This window comes from Nerophis lumbriciformis, linkage group LG21 (assembly GCF_033978685.3).
Source record: "Nerophis lumbriciformis linkage group LG21, RoL_Nlum_v2.1, whole genome shotgun sequence".
Taxonomy (NCBI): domain Eukaryota; kingdom Metazoa; phylum Chordata; class Actinopteri; order Syngnathiformes; family Syngnathidae; genus Nerophis; species Nerophis lumbriciformis.
The window spans coordinates 28,371,415-28,387,206 of record NC_084568.2 but is presented as its reverse complement, the minus strand read 5'-3'; the positions used below and the strand labels follow the sequence as shown (position 1 = coordinate 28,387,206).

The window sequence follows — 15,792 nt, the reverse complement described above, 5'->3', positions numbered from 1 at the left end:
TAATAGTACACTATTATTATTATATTATAGTATACTATTATTATCATTTTATTGTTCAACGCTTAAATCATTTGTTATTATGATAACAAATTATTTATTTTTAACATTTTTACGACTGAGACCCTTTGGGGTCCCCGGGACCAAACTTGAGTGGAGCCCTAAAGGTTAAAGAAAAAAATATATAGTATTGTTCTTAAAATGAAAAATATCAATCTGGCTCCCACATGCTTTGATTTTTCAGTGTGTGGCCCTCAGCGGAAAAAGTTTGGACACCCCACGTTCAGGAACAAAACTAAAAAATATATATATTAAAGAACCCGTTGTGTTTACATGACAGAAATATCACTGAAATGTTTTCTTTGTGTATTTCCCACAATATCAATGAGTTTTGGAGTATTTTTGGAGGACTAACTGTACTTGGAATTTACGCCCCTTTCTATCGCCAGACTCGAAATGGCGCCCCCTATCGGTGTGACGTCATCGACAGAACTGAAATTGAGCTGAAATTTGCTGGAAAACAAGCCGACAATGACTGGTGAATTTATTTTGAGGGGAATTTGAGCTGTTAGTCGGTAAGTTTGAAATAAGTAGCAGAGTTGTCAGCGTTAGAAAAAGCCTTTCATGCTGCACCAACAAACATTCCTCTTCTTCGTGTCGGTACTTTAAACAAAACAAAGCGTAGTGACTTAAACATGTCGTCAGTTTCGGTATTAAAACATCATATTGGTGAACGAGAGCAGCAAATACTATTTATATTTTAAAGAACAACAATTAAATAGAACCGAAAATACATTAAGAGCTATGTCATTTTAGAAATAAACGTGTCAAATCATCTTATTTTTTGCATTCTTCTATGACACGAGTGTCAAACTCAGGGGCCCCATATCATTTGATGTGGCCCGCCAAAAGCCTGGCAATCATTTGTGTACATAAAGTACTTGATCTTTCTCACCAAATGCATTACTTCTTTCCGATTCGACAGGAAAAAAATACATGTACTGCATGCAAATGTATACATTTAAACTGTACTATTATCCAATAATGCAACAAATATCTATAATATCTTTCATTCCAAACATTGTTTGTTGAAATAAAATTAAGACTAAAATATCTGCTTGACTTATGATTTCAAAGCAAGTTACCCATCAAATTGTACACCGTTATAATTACAATAGAATTGACGGTAAAAAGCTGGCGGAATTTGACCGTTCAAATGAAACAAAATCTGTGAACCTTTTTTACCTATACAGTAAAAACATGTAGGTAAAAACAACAACCCAAGATATTACGGTAAAAACTAGCAGCACAGTCGTCTGTTTTTTTTCATTTCTATTTTTAAAATTGTGGTACCATTTTTTCCATTTGGAGTAATATACTGTAACCCCCCCCCCACACTAAATTTTATGGTAAATTTCTGTTGACAGAGCTGCCAGTTTTTTTTTACCATAATAGCTACAGCTATTTGTTTACAGTGTACATACAAATATCTAATGATAAAAGGCACACATTACACCAGTTTTAAAGGTGCTGCGTTGGCTCCCGCTTTAAAGTTCTATTATTAGTTTTTAAATGTCCTAAAGGCCTTGCACATTCTTATCTATCTGAGCTGCTTTTTCCGATCCTGAAGTCCTCTGGCACCAAACTTGTAGCTTCACCAAACAGCAGAAGAAAGACACACGGTGAGGTGACATTTAGCCACTATGGCCCAAGCTTGTGGAACAGTCTGCCGGAGCGTTGAAATATATTTTTTTGAAAAGGCCAAAGACACAGGCTTTTAATGATCACTCTTATGTCGGTAAGTATGTTTATTATTGATTGTGTTGTTAATTATTAACAGTACTATTATTCTCTCAATGTTACGTTTTTATTAACTTATTAATGTATTATTTCTATTTCATTTTTACTAGGGATGTCCGATAATGGATTTTTGCCGATATCCGATATTCTGATTTTGACCAAACCCTTTATTACAGATACCGATATCAACCGATACCGATATCAACCGATATATACAGCTGTGGAATTAACACATTATTATGCCTAATTTGGACAACCAGGTATGGTGAAGATAAAGTCCTTTAAAAAAAAAAAAAATAAGATAAATACATTTAAAAACAATTCTTGAATAAAAAAGAAAGTAAAACAATATAAAAACAGTTACATAGAAACTAGTAATTAATGAAAATGAGTAAAATTAACTGTTAAAGGTTAGTACTATTAGTGGACCAGCAGCACGCACAATCATGTGTGCTTACGGATTGTATCCCTTGCAGACTGTATTGAAATATATATTGATATATAATGTAGGAACCAGAATATTAATAACAGAAAGAAACAACCCTTTTGTGTGAATGAGTGTAAATGGGGGAGGAAGGTTTTTTGGGTTAGTGTATTAATTGTAAGTGTATCTTGTGTTTTTTATGTTGATTTAATAAAAAAAAAAAAACAAGAAAACAAAAAACAAAAAAACAAAAAAAACAACGATACCGATAATAAAAAAAACGATACCGATAATTTCCGATATTACATTTTAAAGCATTTATCGGCCGATAATATCGGCCTGCCGATATTATCTCTAATTTTTACATATATTCTATCATATGTTCTGTACTATTTTTTAGATGGCGTTAATTTGACTTATTCTCCAGTGTTGATGCCTCAAAAGTGTCGTTTTTCCTTAAATCCTCAGTGACATGTTTTGTTTTTCTCAATAGTGATGCGTGTGCGTGTGTGTGCACGTGCGTGCGTGTGTTTTCTTCTTTTCTTTTTTTTGTGTCCATCACTTTTAATTTGTGTCTGGAAAGTGCCAGATGAATAAAGTTGGATTTGATTTTATATTAACACATCTTAAATTCCTCCATTAAATACAATCATTTAAGGCAGGCCTGGGCAATTATTTTTGACACGGGGGCCAAATTTAGAGAACAAAATGTGTCTGGGGGCCGGTATATCTATTTTTAGGAACATTAATACAAAACCTCACAATAATGTCTGATTGAATGCTAAAAACGTTGTGCCAGACCTCCTTAAAAAACGGAATGGAATTTTAAATTTTCTACTGAAGGAGACACCCAGAAAGTACCTGACAATAATGTGGGATTTACGATATTAACTATAAACAATAAAACACTGAATATTGACAACATATGAACGTGACACCCCCTCTCGATGGACATATTTTACAATCAAGCGAAAGGCAACAAAAATGCAACAAAAACAGCGAAATATGAACGCAAAGGGTAAAAAACCCCACCTACAATCCAATACATCTGATATATCACTAAGCTTTAGAACTTTGTTGTAAAAATCTCCTTCCTCGTCTGTCCCTGACACCCGCATTTCAGGCTGGCCGCTCTGGAAATACTCTGTGGAAACGCTCCCCACCAACACTGCTCAGTGCCTCGTCTGAGGTGCTGTGACTTAGATTACCATAGTAACTAGTATATCATGCAAAAGTGCAGATTCCAACCATTGAAATACTTTGTATAGTTCAAGACTTGCGGTAATTTAAAAAAAACCCACTGCACATCATAATGGCAGCTACAGTTTCCATCTTAAAGATCTGAAAAAATTATTTGGGAATGTCCGGCGGGCCAGATTGAAAAGCTTAACGGGCCGCATGCGGCCCCTGGGCCTTACTTTGCCCAGATATGATTTAAGGGCTTTTCTACCTTTTATCATCTTCCAAGATTTAATTCATAACTTGAAATCATGAAACCAATGTGAGAATTTGGATTTCACTTGAGGAAAGCGACTTTTGCAGACGACACATTTAGCTTTTAATTAGGGATGTCCGATAATGGCTTTTTGCCGATATCCGATATTTCGATATTGTCCAACTCTTAATTACCGATACCGATATCAACCGATACTGATATATACAGTCATGGAATTAACACATTATTATGCCTAATTTGGACAACCGGGTATGGTGAAGTTAAGGTCCTTTTAAAAAAAATTAATAAAATAAGATAAATAAATTAAAAACATTTTCTTGAATAAAAAAGAAAGTAAAACAATATAAAAACAGTTACATAGAAACTAGTAATTAATGAAAATGAGTAAAATTAACTGTTAAGGTTAGTACCGGTACTATTAGTGGACCAGCAGCACGAACAATCATGTGTGCGTACGGACTGTATCCCTTGCAGACTGTATTGATGTATATTGATATATAATGTAGGAAACAGAATATTAATAACAGAAAGAAACAACCCTTTTGTGTGAATGAGTGTGAATGAGTGTAAATGGGGCCGGGAGGTTTTTTGGGTTAGTGCACTAAAGTGTATCTTGTGTTTTTTTATGTTGATTTAATAAAAACAAAACAAAAAAAACAACAACAAAAAACGATACCGATAATAAAAAAAACGATACCGATAATTTCCGATATTACATTCTAAAGCATTTATCGGCCGCTAATATCGGACATCTCTACTTTTAATATAATGATATTGATAATATGAGGCGTTTGACATCCTCGTACACTTTTACCATGAATTGATTTACGTGGACCCTAAGTTGAAAAACTTATTCGGGTGTTACCCTTTAGTGGTCAATTGTATGGTACTGTACTGCAGTGGTCCCCAACCTTTTTGTAACTGCGAACTGGTCAACGCTTGAAATTTTTTTTTATTTTTTTTTTTTGTCATAAAAAAATACAATCATGTGTGCTTACAGACTGTATCCCTGCAGACTGTATATTGATCTATATTGATATATAATATAGGAGCCACAAATATTAATAACAGAAAGAAACAACCCTTTGGTGCGAATGAGTGTAAATGGGGGAGGGAGGTTTTTGGGGTTGGTGCACTAATTGTAAGTGTATCTTGTGTTTTTTATGTTGATTTAATAAAAAAAAAAAAAAAAAGATAAAATAAAAAAATAAAAGAATATATACATATATGTATATATATATATATATATATATATTTTTTTTTTTTTTTGTTTTTTTGTTTTTTTTTGTTTTTGTGTTTTTTGTTTTTTGTTTTTTGTGTGCGGCCCGGTACCAATCGATCCACGGACCGGTACTGGGCCGCGGCCCAGTGGTTGGGGACCACTGCTGTACTGTACAATCTACTGATAAAAGTTTCAATCAATCAATCAATCAATCAATCGTTACAAGCTCGTAGAGCCCATTCAAGCTGCACGCTGCGCTCCATTGCGCATACAGCGCAGTTATGACCCGCCGGAGTGGCTTCTCTTCCCCACAATGCATTGCGCGCCAGTCCCTCTCTCACACCTGCAAAAGCGAGTAGCATCCCGCCGGTAAACATGTCGGACAAAAAACAAACCGTCGACCTGGGCTTACTGGAGGAAGACGATGAGTTTGAAGAATTCCCAGCCGAAGGTTAGTAAGTTATAGTTCTGGGACTGAAAATGTACTTGACTCTTTATTGTTTGCAAGCTCGTCCGTGTAGCGGCGACGCAGCTAGCCGAGTCATGCTAGCTTTAGCATTACCTTGCAATGCTACTAAGATGGCGAATCATTCAAACGATTTATTAGTTAATTTAAAGTTAGTTTGGCAGGGTAAAGCGCTGTATTTTATCTTATAACGTTATTGTTGGTCTAGTAATATTGATGTTACCCGCCGTATATGTGAGCTACCCTAGCTTTTGTAAAGCTAGCCTGCATCTACCATGAATTGATTAACGTGGACCCCGACTTAAAAAAAACAAGTTGAAAAACGTATTCGGGTGTTACCATTTAGTGGTCAATTGTACGGAATATGTACTGTACTGTACAATCTACTAATAAAAGTCTCAACCAATCGTCACTCAATAAGTCGTGTCCATGGTGCTGTTTACAGTTACTTCGCGTAGGCATCGGCGTGTGTGGTTTTGAAATACGAATTTCGTCCGATCCACCAAACCTTTTTTAGTAACGCGCTTTTGCGGTCCACTGTGAATATATCCAGATTGGACGGGGCTGGATGAGGACGAAGACGCCCACGTTTGGGAAGACAACTGGGATGATGACAACGTGGAGGATGATTTCTCCAACCAGTTAAGGTATGTAGCACCAATTTTTGTCAACAAAAGCAAGCTTAAGTCGCAAGCACCTAGTATTACACTCCCAGTAAGTAGTAAGAGTTGTAAATAGTCAGGAGTGACACTGTTTTGAATTGTGTTACAGAGAGTTCAATGCATATTTTGCCATTTCCTAGTATGATATACTATGATCAAATGTGCACTTGCGTCTCCTTTCTTGTTTCAGCTTACATGGAATTTATTTTTGTATTTTTCGTATTTTAGGGCATCAATTCATGATAGTAAACTGTTTGTGTGTGTCTTGTGTAAACAATCAATTTTGTTTTGAATCTAAGTAGAGATGTCCGATAATGGCTTTTTTGCCGATATTATCCAACTCTTAATTACCCATTCCGATATCAACCGATACCGATATATACAGTCGTGGAATTAACACATTATTATGCCTAATTTTGTTGTCATGCCCCGCTGGATGCATTAAACAATGTAACAAGGTTTTCCAAAATAAATCAACTCGAGTTATGGAAAAAAATGGCACTGCCATATTTATTATTGAAGTCAAAAAGTGCATTATTTTTTTTTTAAATGCCTCAAAACAGCAGCTTGGAATTTGGGACATGCTCTCCCTGAGAGAGCATGAGGAGGGTAGGGGGTAGCGGGGGTGTATATTGTAGCGTCCCGGAAGAGTTAGTGCTGCAAGGGGTTCTGGGTATTTGTTCTTTTGTTTTTATGTTGTTACGATGCGGATGTTCTCCCCAAATGTGTTTGTCATTCTTGTTTGGTGTGGGTTCATAGTGTGGCGCATATTTGTAACAGTGTTAAAGTTGTTTATACGGCCACCCTCAGTGTGACTTGTATGGCTGTTGACCAACTATGCCTTGCATTGTGAAAAGCCGTAGATATAATGTGACTTAGAGTGTCCGCCCTGAGATCAGTAGGTCGTGAGTTCAAACCCCGGCCGAGTCATACCAAAGACTATAAAAATGGGATCCGTTACCTCCCTGCTTGACACTCAGCATCAAGGGTTGGAATTGGGGGTTAAATCACCAAAAATGATTCCCGGGCACGGCCACCGCTGCTGCTCACTGCTTCCCTCACCTCCCAGTGGGGATCAAGGGTGATGGGTCAAATGCAGAGAATAATTTCGCCACACCTAGTGTGTGTGTGACAATCCTTGGTACCTGAACTTTTTAAGGTTTATTGGCGCTCTGTACTTCTCCTGTACACAGCGGCGTTTTAAAAAGTCATAAATTTTACTTTTTGAAACTGATACCGATCATTTCCGATATTACACTTTAAAGCATTTATCGGCCGATAATATCGGACATCTCTAAATCTAATGGCCAGACTCCTTATCAAAAGGGACCAGTCTTACTCTAATATTAGACAAAATATGCATAGATATTGATGATGATTTTAATGTTAAGTTTATAGTTTATCATTTCAGAAATATTTTTAAAGTGAGAAATTTGTTGTCAAAATTGGATCTCGAAATGATCATTCACACGTTCATTTCGTCTCGCAATTCTCTCCACCCTTTTCAACAAGTCAACGCTTTATTGGCTTCCAGTTCAATTCTGCATTGAGTTTAAAATGTTAGTTATGACATTCCGTGTGTTGCATGGTGGGGCCCCTCAGTACATCACTGACTTGCTATGCCCCTACCCTACTCTTCAGGCCAGGGTTTTCTAAAGATCCCTAAAACTCGTTTTAAAACCCGTGGAGACCTGGCATTCCAGGCTATAGCTCACAGACTCTGGAACAATTAGCACCAGTCCCTTCGGGATCTTGACTGAGAAGCGCTTTATAAATACAATTTACTTACTTACTTAATCAATTTTTTTCCCACTTCTGTAGAGCGGAGCTGGAAAAGCACGGCTACAAGATGGAGACATCGTAGTGGCTGACCGTTTTTTGGACACCCCTTGGATAATACGGACATTTCTATGTGAATATTACAGGTTGACCACAAAAGAGGAGGAAGGACGACGTTTCATGTGTTCATTTGTTTCTTTTTGTAAGAGCTGCTGATGGAAGTAAAATGTTTAGAGAAACATCGTCTATTAGAGTGTATTTACTCACTTTGATATGATTGTGTGTGCGTTGTCTAAGCTGACTTAACTGCGGTTAACTAATACTTGTTATACTCAAAATTATTTGTGTAAAAAGCACTAACTTGTGTTTATGTGCACATCAAGTTTTTCCTCAGTCTCTAAAGTGCCCCTATATAAGATAACTAAAACCATGTTTAATGTTGTTTGAGGTTACAATCCACCTGTTGTGCCGTGCATGAAGCCTATAGCACACTAATACGTCCCAGCACATATTTATAGCTCGTGTTGAAGCTGTCGAAGTGCCGTCTACTTGAAGGGTGAGTGTGTACAGTGTAGTTTGGTTGTGCACTCGCACACTTCTGTACGTTGCTGTCAAACAGCCTTTTCCCCTTTCAGACCCACAGCACCGGGCCAAGACCCTGAAGGGGAGATTATCCACCGACGTGTTTGTCAGAGGTAGGGAGGGGGTCCCAGCATGGGGTCCCCCAGCCCGCCTTGCCCGGGCCTGCCTCCTCTGCCAGCCGGGCTGCGCTCTTCCGCATGACACAGCGGGGACTCTTGTACTGAACCAGAGGCCAATTTATCCTCGCCACGCTCCCTCTGCAAAATGGTTTTCTTGCAGTGTTTTGTCCTATCTGGCGTCTAAGGGGCTTTAATGAGGTGAAATGGATGCCAGCAAAACCAAAAGTCTCTTTCATCACCTTCAAATGATGCCGCAAATAGAAAATAACACTCCATCAATACCAGAACAAGCTTGTTTACTGTATGTACAAATGATATAAACATTTTTTGTACATCATTTCCCCCCACAAAAAACAGCTCTTAATAAAGTTACACAGTGAATATACTTCAAAACTGCTTGAAGTAATGCTTCAGCAGGACTCAAAAGTTAACTAATTAGTTAAATCGATCACTAAACGTGTGCGGATTAATCACACAATTTATTTTAACTACAGTTGCTCTTCATTTAATTGCGCAAGGTTACCTACCTAAAGGGTGAAGCTGTCTTCTGTGGGATCAGTGTGAAGAGACCGACTGGTATTTTACTTCAAAATAAACTAGCAGCATTTTAGATAAAATCTTTGCAAATTTTCATCAAATAACTGACGTGCATTCAAGGGATCCATCTCAAAAATGTTTATGTAACAATTATGACAATAAAATTGCGCTTGTTTCAAAATATTGCGGTCTTTTTTTAAGTTTAATTAAACGATCGCCACAAGTAATTACGATCAATCAAACGTGGCAGTGGTTATTCTGATGAAAGAATAAAAATATAGATTTCAGATAACTGTTGTTGGCTAATAATGGTAAGTGGGGCTAAGATTCATTTAGATTTTTAGTTTAAATGCCCCACCGGAAAGAATGGCCCCCGGACAACGAAGAAGGAGCCGCCATTGTCACTACCCAATCGGTTCCGGGAGACCCGATGGGTCCACGCATGCGCTTCTGCGACGTCACGCGCTGTGATATTTTAATGTTTTGAATCAAAAGAATGCTTACATGGAAGCCGCAATTCCACAACCATTTCCAGTCTTCTGTCGTTACAATGATTACGTACTCCTGTCGCGTAATTTATTTTTTAAATGTTTTTTTTAATCGAGTCACTTTAACTTATCTAGATAGGCTCTAGGGCCCCGCGCGACCCCGAAGGGAATAAGCGGTAGAAAATGGATGGATGGATATCTGCGGCCTAACAAAAACTATACTTTTAAATTGTATTATAATTGATGTATATAAAGTCGTAAAAAAGATGGCTTTTTTTTGCCATTTAAGGCTACAGAGCACGTTAAGGTTTATGTACGGTTTGAAAATAAATACCGTAATATTTTATATAACGTTGTTGAAATAACGATTTAAAAAAACAAAGTAACAGTGACAGCGTGCCCGAACATAACAGTCGTAAAACAAGTTGACAGAAAGTGACGTAGTGTTCGCGCATGCGCGCGCCGATCGGCTCGTTGCAGCTGTCAGGGAAGAAGAAAAGTCAAAGATCAGCGTCGGTCTCATGCATTAATAGTAGAGTATGTGGAAATGTTTTTCCATTAAGTTTTCTAAGTAAACACTTAACACAATATTGCAACAACATGAACATTAATACACTAAAGTGAAAGGAAAAGTTAAGTTAAATAATACATGTGAGAATATTGTGGTGTGTGTGGGGTACGGACAGCAAAGCCTTGTCTGTCATTTCACTTTACCTTTTTCTGTGTTGATTGAGCTGTGTTGAAGCAGCAAAAAAGGACATTATGTTAAATGAAGAGTTTCTGTCTCTGATAGTTGATATAATAATGTAACTGCATCATTAAGCCTACATGAACTCCATGGTGTTCAGGGATGAATAGTCTCTCCTATTGCTATTGTACCATTTTTTCAGCTATAGTTACATTAATCATTAGAAATGCAGCGGCCTAGTTTTGAATGGCAGGGTCCCTGCTGTCACATGTTGATAAAAAAATAACATTTACAGAATAAAAATCAACTACAGGCTTCCCAAATGCTGTAATAAATTAAGCATGATGAGTTGACTTGAAACTGTTTAATGTTGCACTTTTTATATGTAGAAGAAAAGTTTAGTCATTTTATTTAATCTGGGCAACAACTTGAGGCAGTTTAATGTTGATTAACGTGGGCAGAATTATTATAGTGTTCCCAATGTTAAAAGGATTGTTTACAAATTTGGTAAATAAATAACCAAAAAAATTATATTTTGTTGTTTTCTTACTTTACCGAAATTTAACCGAACCGTGACCTCTAAACCGAGGTACGTACCGAACCAACATTTTTGTGTACCGTTACACCCCTAGTGTTGCCGCTAGAAATTTTCAAAATGGGGTCCCAGGGACCCCATCAAGTCATAAAAATGGGGTCCCACAGTAAATTTTTGGGGTCCCATTTTTTTGTAACCATTTTGAAAACAAATGATAAATGTATGCATTATTATGTTATATCTCACATTCTATATTGTGTTTTGGAAAAAGGTTGTCATGAACGTTAATTTATAAAAAAAATAATACAAAAGAAAGCACATTTTTGTGCATATGTAAATCTATTCAGTTATAAATATTCATTCACTTTCTTCTTTCCTTCATGAATCTAAACTTTACCGCTGCCGTTTAAAAAAAAATATATATATTTTTAATGTAATATTTTTAGAATGTGTTTGTTGTATTTTTGGCCAAAGTAAGACAAAGAAAACAATCTGAAGTTGTCTTTATTTTTTAGTTTTAACGCCATGATTTTAATCGTCCGGCTCACGTGTGATTTTCCTTCACGTGGTCCCTGGGCTAAAATGAGTTTGACACCCCTGGTTTAGGAACATGCGGCACTTGACATCAAACTATCTTAACCTAATTTCCTTGTTCTTTGTGACCATGACAGTAAATCGAATTGATTGATTACACCTGAACTCGAGCTTCTTGTGGAGAAGTAGCAATGCTAGCATTCTGTTTCTAATGTGGTGTTGCAAAATATTACATGTCCATAACATTTATACAATACCGTTTGTGAAAAAGAGAGTACTACCTTTTGGTAAGCGAAGCCACGTTGCAGGTGTAAATGATAGATATGTTTATCAGTCAACGACAATAGCGCTGTGGCGCCACCCTGACGATCATTACTGGGACGCTTGTGAAGGCATTCAAGCCAGATAATCGTTAAGTGGCGGCAACAGAGGACTAACCCCTCGCCATTTTGTTTGTGCTGACAGCGTAAGATTGTTGGCTTGTGTCGGACGCGGCGAGGGCCTCGGCGGGCCACGACCCCTGGCGCAGATCGCATAGGCTCCCCTCCCTGCACTAGTTGTCTGTCTTTGATCCCGCCTAATCAGCGCTTTAATTTGTGCGAGCATTTTGTTGTTTCTTTTGTGACCCCGTGCGATTCAACATGAAAGTGAAAGCTGATGTTGACTGATGAAAGGATGATCATTTGCGGGGGTGAACACGTGCAGAGGGGATGCGTTTTTAATCTGGAAGCCATCTCTCTGTGCTGGTTTTTGAGGGAGCAAAAGGCGATGAGCCGTATATCCAACAGACGGATGAATATACTTTATTCATCCTGTGAGAGAAGTGAGGGAATACATTTGATGTTGTCAGTCAGTATTATTGTGAGGGTACCTGAGGTGTGCATATCACATTTATAAGAATCATGTAAAGTTGTTCACTTTTCACCCTACTAGACGTCCACTTCCAACTAGACTTAGACTTCCTTTTTATTGTCATTCAAATTTGAACTTTACAGTACAGATAAGAACAACATTTTGTTGCATTAGCTCATGGTAGTGCAGGATAAAAGAGCAATAAGGTGCTGATATAAATAAATAGATTACTGTACAGATAAATATATTGCACTTTTGCATATGCATCCAGGTTTATGGATGTATGTTATATTGTCTTTATATTCGAGCGAGTTAATCCATTTTTGGGGGGAATTGAGGGGATAATTATGATGCGTTCAAGAGTCTTACGGCCTGAGGGAAAAAGCTGTTACAGAACCTGGAGGTTCTGCTTCGGAGGCTGCGGAACCTTTTTCTAGAGTCCAGCAGTGAAAACAGTCCTTGGTGGGTGTGGTAGGAGTCTGCAGATTTTCTGAGCCCTGGTCAGGCATCGGATTTTTGCTAGGAAGAGGAGTCCTGATGATCTTTTCCGCCGTCCTCACCACTCTCTGGAGAGACTTCCAGTCTGAGGCACTGCAGGTGCCAGTCCAGACAGAGATGCCTGTTGGTCAGTAGGCTCTCTATAGTGCCTCTAGAGAAAAAGTGAAGTTTGAGGTATGTTTGAACATTATCCCCTTTAATTGTAAAATGTGCAGTCCTAACTATAGGTCAGCTACAGGCACAGGATATGTACGTTTTATCACGTTTTTTCAGTTCAGTTCAGTTTCAGTGTATTTCGAACATGCATACGATACAATGTAATGCATCACACAATTCCAGTTGTTTCATTACAGCATGTCCGAAAAGGAGTAGGAAGAAGCAGAGCTTATTTAATCCTATCCCTTTTCATACCGTAGCAATTTTATCCAATTTCCTTGTTCTTTGTAACAGAACAGTGAACAAATAAATAAATAATATAATTATAAACAAATATTAAATACATAAAAAATCTTTGTCTCAATAACAAAAAGGGGAAAAAAAGGGTTCAAGATGTTCATCATAATTCTTGTTCTGTGTACTTTGTGAACACTTGTAGTTTGAACAGTCTCTTAAACTTAATCATATTGATGCTTTGTTTGATTTCTTTGGTTAATTCATTCCATGAATTGATTAACGTGGACCCCCCCAAGTTGAAAAACTTATTCGGGTGTTACCATTTAGTGGTCAATTGTACGGAATATGTACTGTACTGTGCAATCTACTAATAAAAGTCTCAATCAATCAATCAATCCATAATTTAATTCCACATACAGATATGCTAAATGTTTTAAGTGTTGTACGAGCATACAAATGTTTTAAATTAGATTTTTCTCTAAGGTTATATCTCTCCTCTTTTGTTGAGAAGAATTGTTGCACATTTTTGGGTAGCAGGTTATAGTTTGCTTCATCATCATTTTAGCTGTTTGCAAATGCACCAAATCGTTGAATTTCAATAATTGTGATTAAATTTGTGATTTTTATCTTTTTTAGTACACGTCCTAACTATAGGTCAGTTACAGAAGAAGGATATGTAAGTGTTATCACGTTTTTAAACTTTTCTAGTACACGTCCTAACTATAGGTCAGCTACAGACACGGGATATGTACGTTTTATCACATTTTTTTATCTTTTTTAGTACACGTCCTAACTAAAGGTTAGTTACAGACACAGGATGAATACGTTTTATCATGTTTTTTTTCATCTTTTTTAGTACACGTCCTAACTATAAGTCAGCTACAGACACGGACTATAAGTTTTATCAAGTTTTTTAAATCTTTTTTTAGTACTGGTCCTAACTATAAGTCAGCTACAGACACAGGTTATGTACACTATATTGCCAAAAGTATTTGGCCACCTGCCTTGACTCACATATGAACTTGAAGTGCCATCCCATTCCTAACCCACAGGGTTCAATATGACGTCGGTCCACCTTTTGCAGCTATTACAGCTTCAACTCTTCTGGGAAGGCTGTCCACAAGGTTGCGGAGTGTGTTTATAGGAATTTTCGACCATTGTTCCAAAAGCGCGCTGGTGAAGTCATACACTGATGTTGGTCGAGAAGGCCTGGCTCTCAGTCTACGTTCTAATTCATCCCAAAGGTGTTCTATCGGGTTCAGATCAGGACTCTGTGCAGGCCAGTCAAGTTCATCCACACCAGACTCTGTCATCCATGTCTTTATGGACCTTGCTTTTTGCACTGGTGCACAGTCATGTTGGAAGAGGAAGGGGCCTGCTCCAAACTGTTCTCACAAGGTTGGGAGCATGGAATTGTCCAAAATGTTTTGGTATCCTGGAGCATTCAAAGTTCCTTTCACTGGAACTAAGTGGCGAAGCCCACTGCACCTGACGCTTTGCATTGGACTTGGTGATGTATGGCTGAGATGCAGCTGAAACCCATTCCATGAAGCTCTCTGTGTACTTTACGTGGGCTAATTGGAAGGTCACATGAAGTTTGGAGCTCTGTAGCAAAGTCAGCGATCTCTTTGCACTATGCGCTTCAGAATCCGCTGACCCCTCTCTGTCAGTTTACGGGGCCTACCACTTGGTGGCTAAGTTGCTGTTGTTCCCAAACTCTTCCATTTTCTTATAATAAAGCAGACAGTTGACTTTGGAATATTTAGGAGCGAGGAAATTTCACGACCGGATTTGTTGCACAGGTGGCCTCATATGACAGTTCCACACTGGAAATCACTGAGATCCTCAGAGCGGCCCATTCTTTCACAAATGTTTGTAGAAACAGTCTCCATGCCTAAATTCTTGATTTTATACACCTGTGGCCGGGCCAAGTGATTAGGACACCTGCTTCTGATCATTTGGATGGGTGGCCAAATACTTTTGGCAATATAGTGTAAGTTTTATTACGTTTTTTTAATCTTTTTTAGTACACATCCTAGTTATAGGTCAGCTACAGACACAGAATATGTAAGTTTTATCAAGTTTTTTAAAATCTTTTTAGTACACGTTTTTTAAATCTTTTTTAGTACACGTCCTAAGTATAGGTCAGCTATGCAAGTTTTATCACGTTTTTTAAAAATCTTTTTTAGTATAGTTCTAACTATAGGTCAGCTACAGACAGGCTATGCAAGTTTTATCACGTTTTAAAAAAATCTTTTTTAGTATAGTTCTAACTATAGGTCAGTTACAGACAGGATATGTAAGTTTTATCACGTTTTTAATCTTTCTTAGTACACGTCCTAACTATCGGTCAGCTACAAACACGAGAAATGTAATTTTATTACGTTTTTTAAATTTTTTTTTGTACAAGTCCTAACTATCGTTCGGCTACGTACGTTTTATAACGTTTTTTTTTATCTTTTTTAATACACGTCCTAACTTTAGGTCAGCTACAGACAGAGGATATGTACGTTTTATCAAGTTTGAACATTATCCCCTTTAATTGTAAAATGTGCATCTTTTTTCAGTACACGTTCTAAGTATAGGTCAGCTACAGACACGGGATGAGTTTTATTACGTTTTTTATATATTTTTTAGTACACGTCCTAACTATAGGTCAGCTACAGACACGAGAAATGTAAATTTATCACGTTTTTTAAATTTTTTTAGTACAAGTCCTAACTATCGGTCGGCTTAGGGCTAGGCGATATATCGAATATT

The 15,792-nt window shown here is 37.5% G+C and overlaps 1 protein-coding gene across 1 annotated transcript; it reads left to right on the top strand.

Moving 5' to 3' along the window:
* The first annotated feature begins 5,183 nt into the window (after positions 1 to 5,183).
* sem1 (SEM1 26S proteasome subunit) lies at positions 5,184 to 8,045 on the top strand. The gene is made up of 3 exons (XM_061983368.2): positions 5,184 to 5,350; positions 5,919 to 6,012; positions 7,849 to 8,045. The coding sequence occupies exons 1-3, from the start codon at positions 5,275 to 5,277 to the stop codon at positions 7,889 to 7,891; spliced, it is 213 nt and encodes a 70-aa protein (XP_061839352.1). The 5' UTR covers positions 5,184 to 5,274; the 3' UTR covers positions 7,892 to 8,045.
* The last annotated feature ends 7,747 nt before the right edge of the window (positions 8,046 to 15,792 follow it).

Excerpts from the sequence above, each read along its gene's own strand:
- sem1 (XM_061983368.2), top strand. The coding sequence starts at position 5,275 with ATGTCGGACAAAAAACAAACCGTCGACCTGGGCTTACTGGAGGAAGAC. Across the intron at positions 5,351-5,918 it reads TGAAGAATTCCCAGCCGAAG|ATTGGACGGGGCTGGATGAG; the intron begins GTTAGTAAGTTA and ends GAATATATCCAG. Across the intron at positions 6,013-7,848 it reads GATTTCTCCAACCAGTTAAG|AGCGGAGCTGGAAAAGCACG; the intron begins GTATGTAGCACC and ends CCACTTCTGTAG.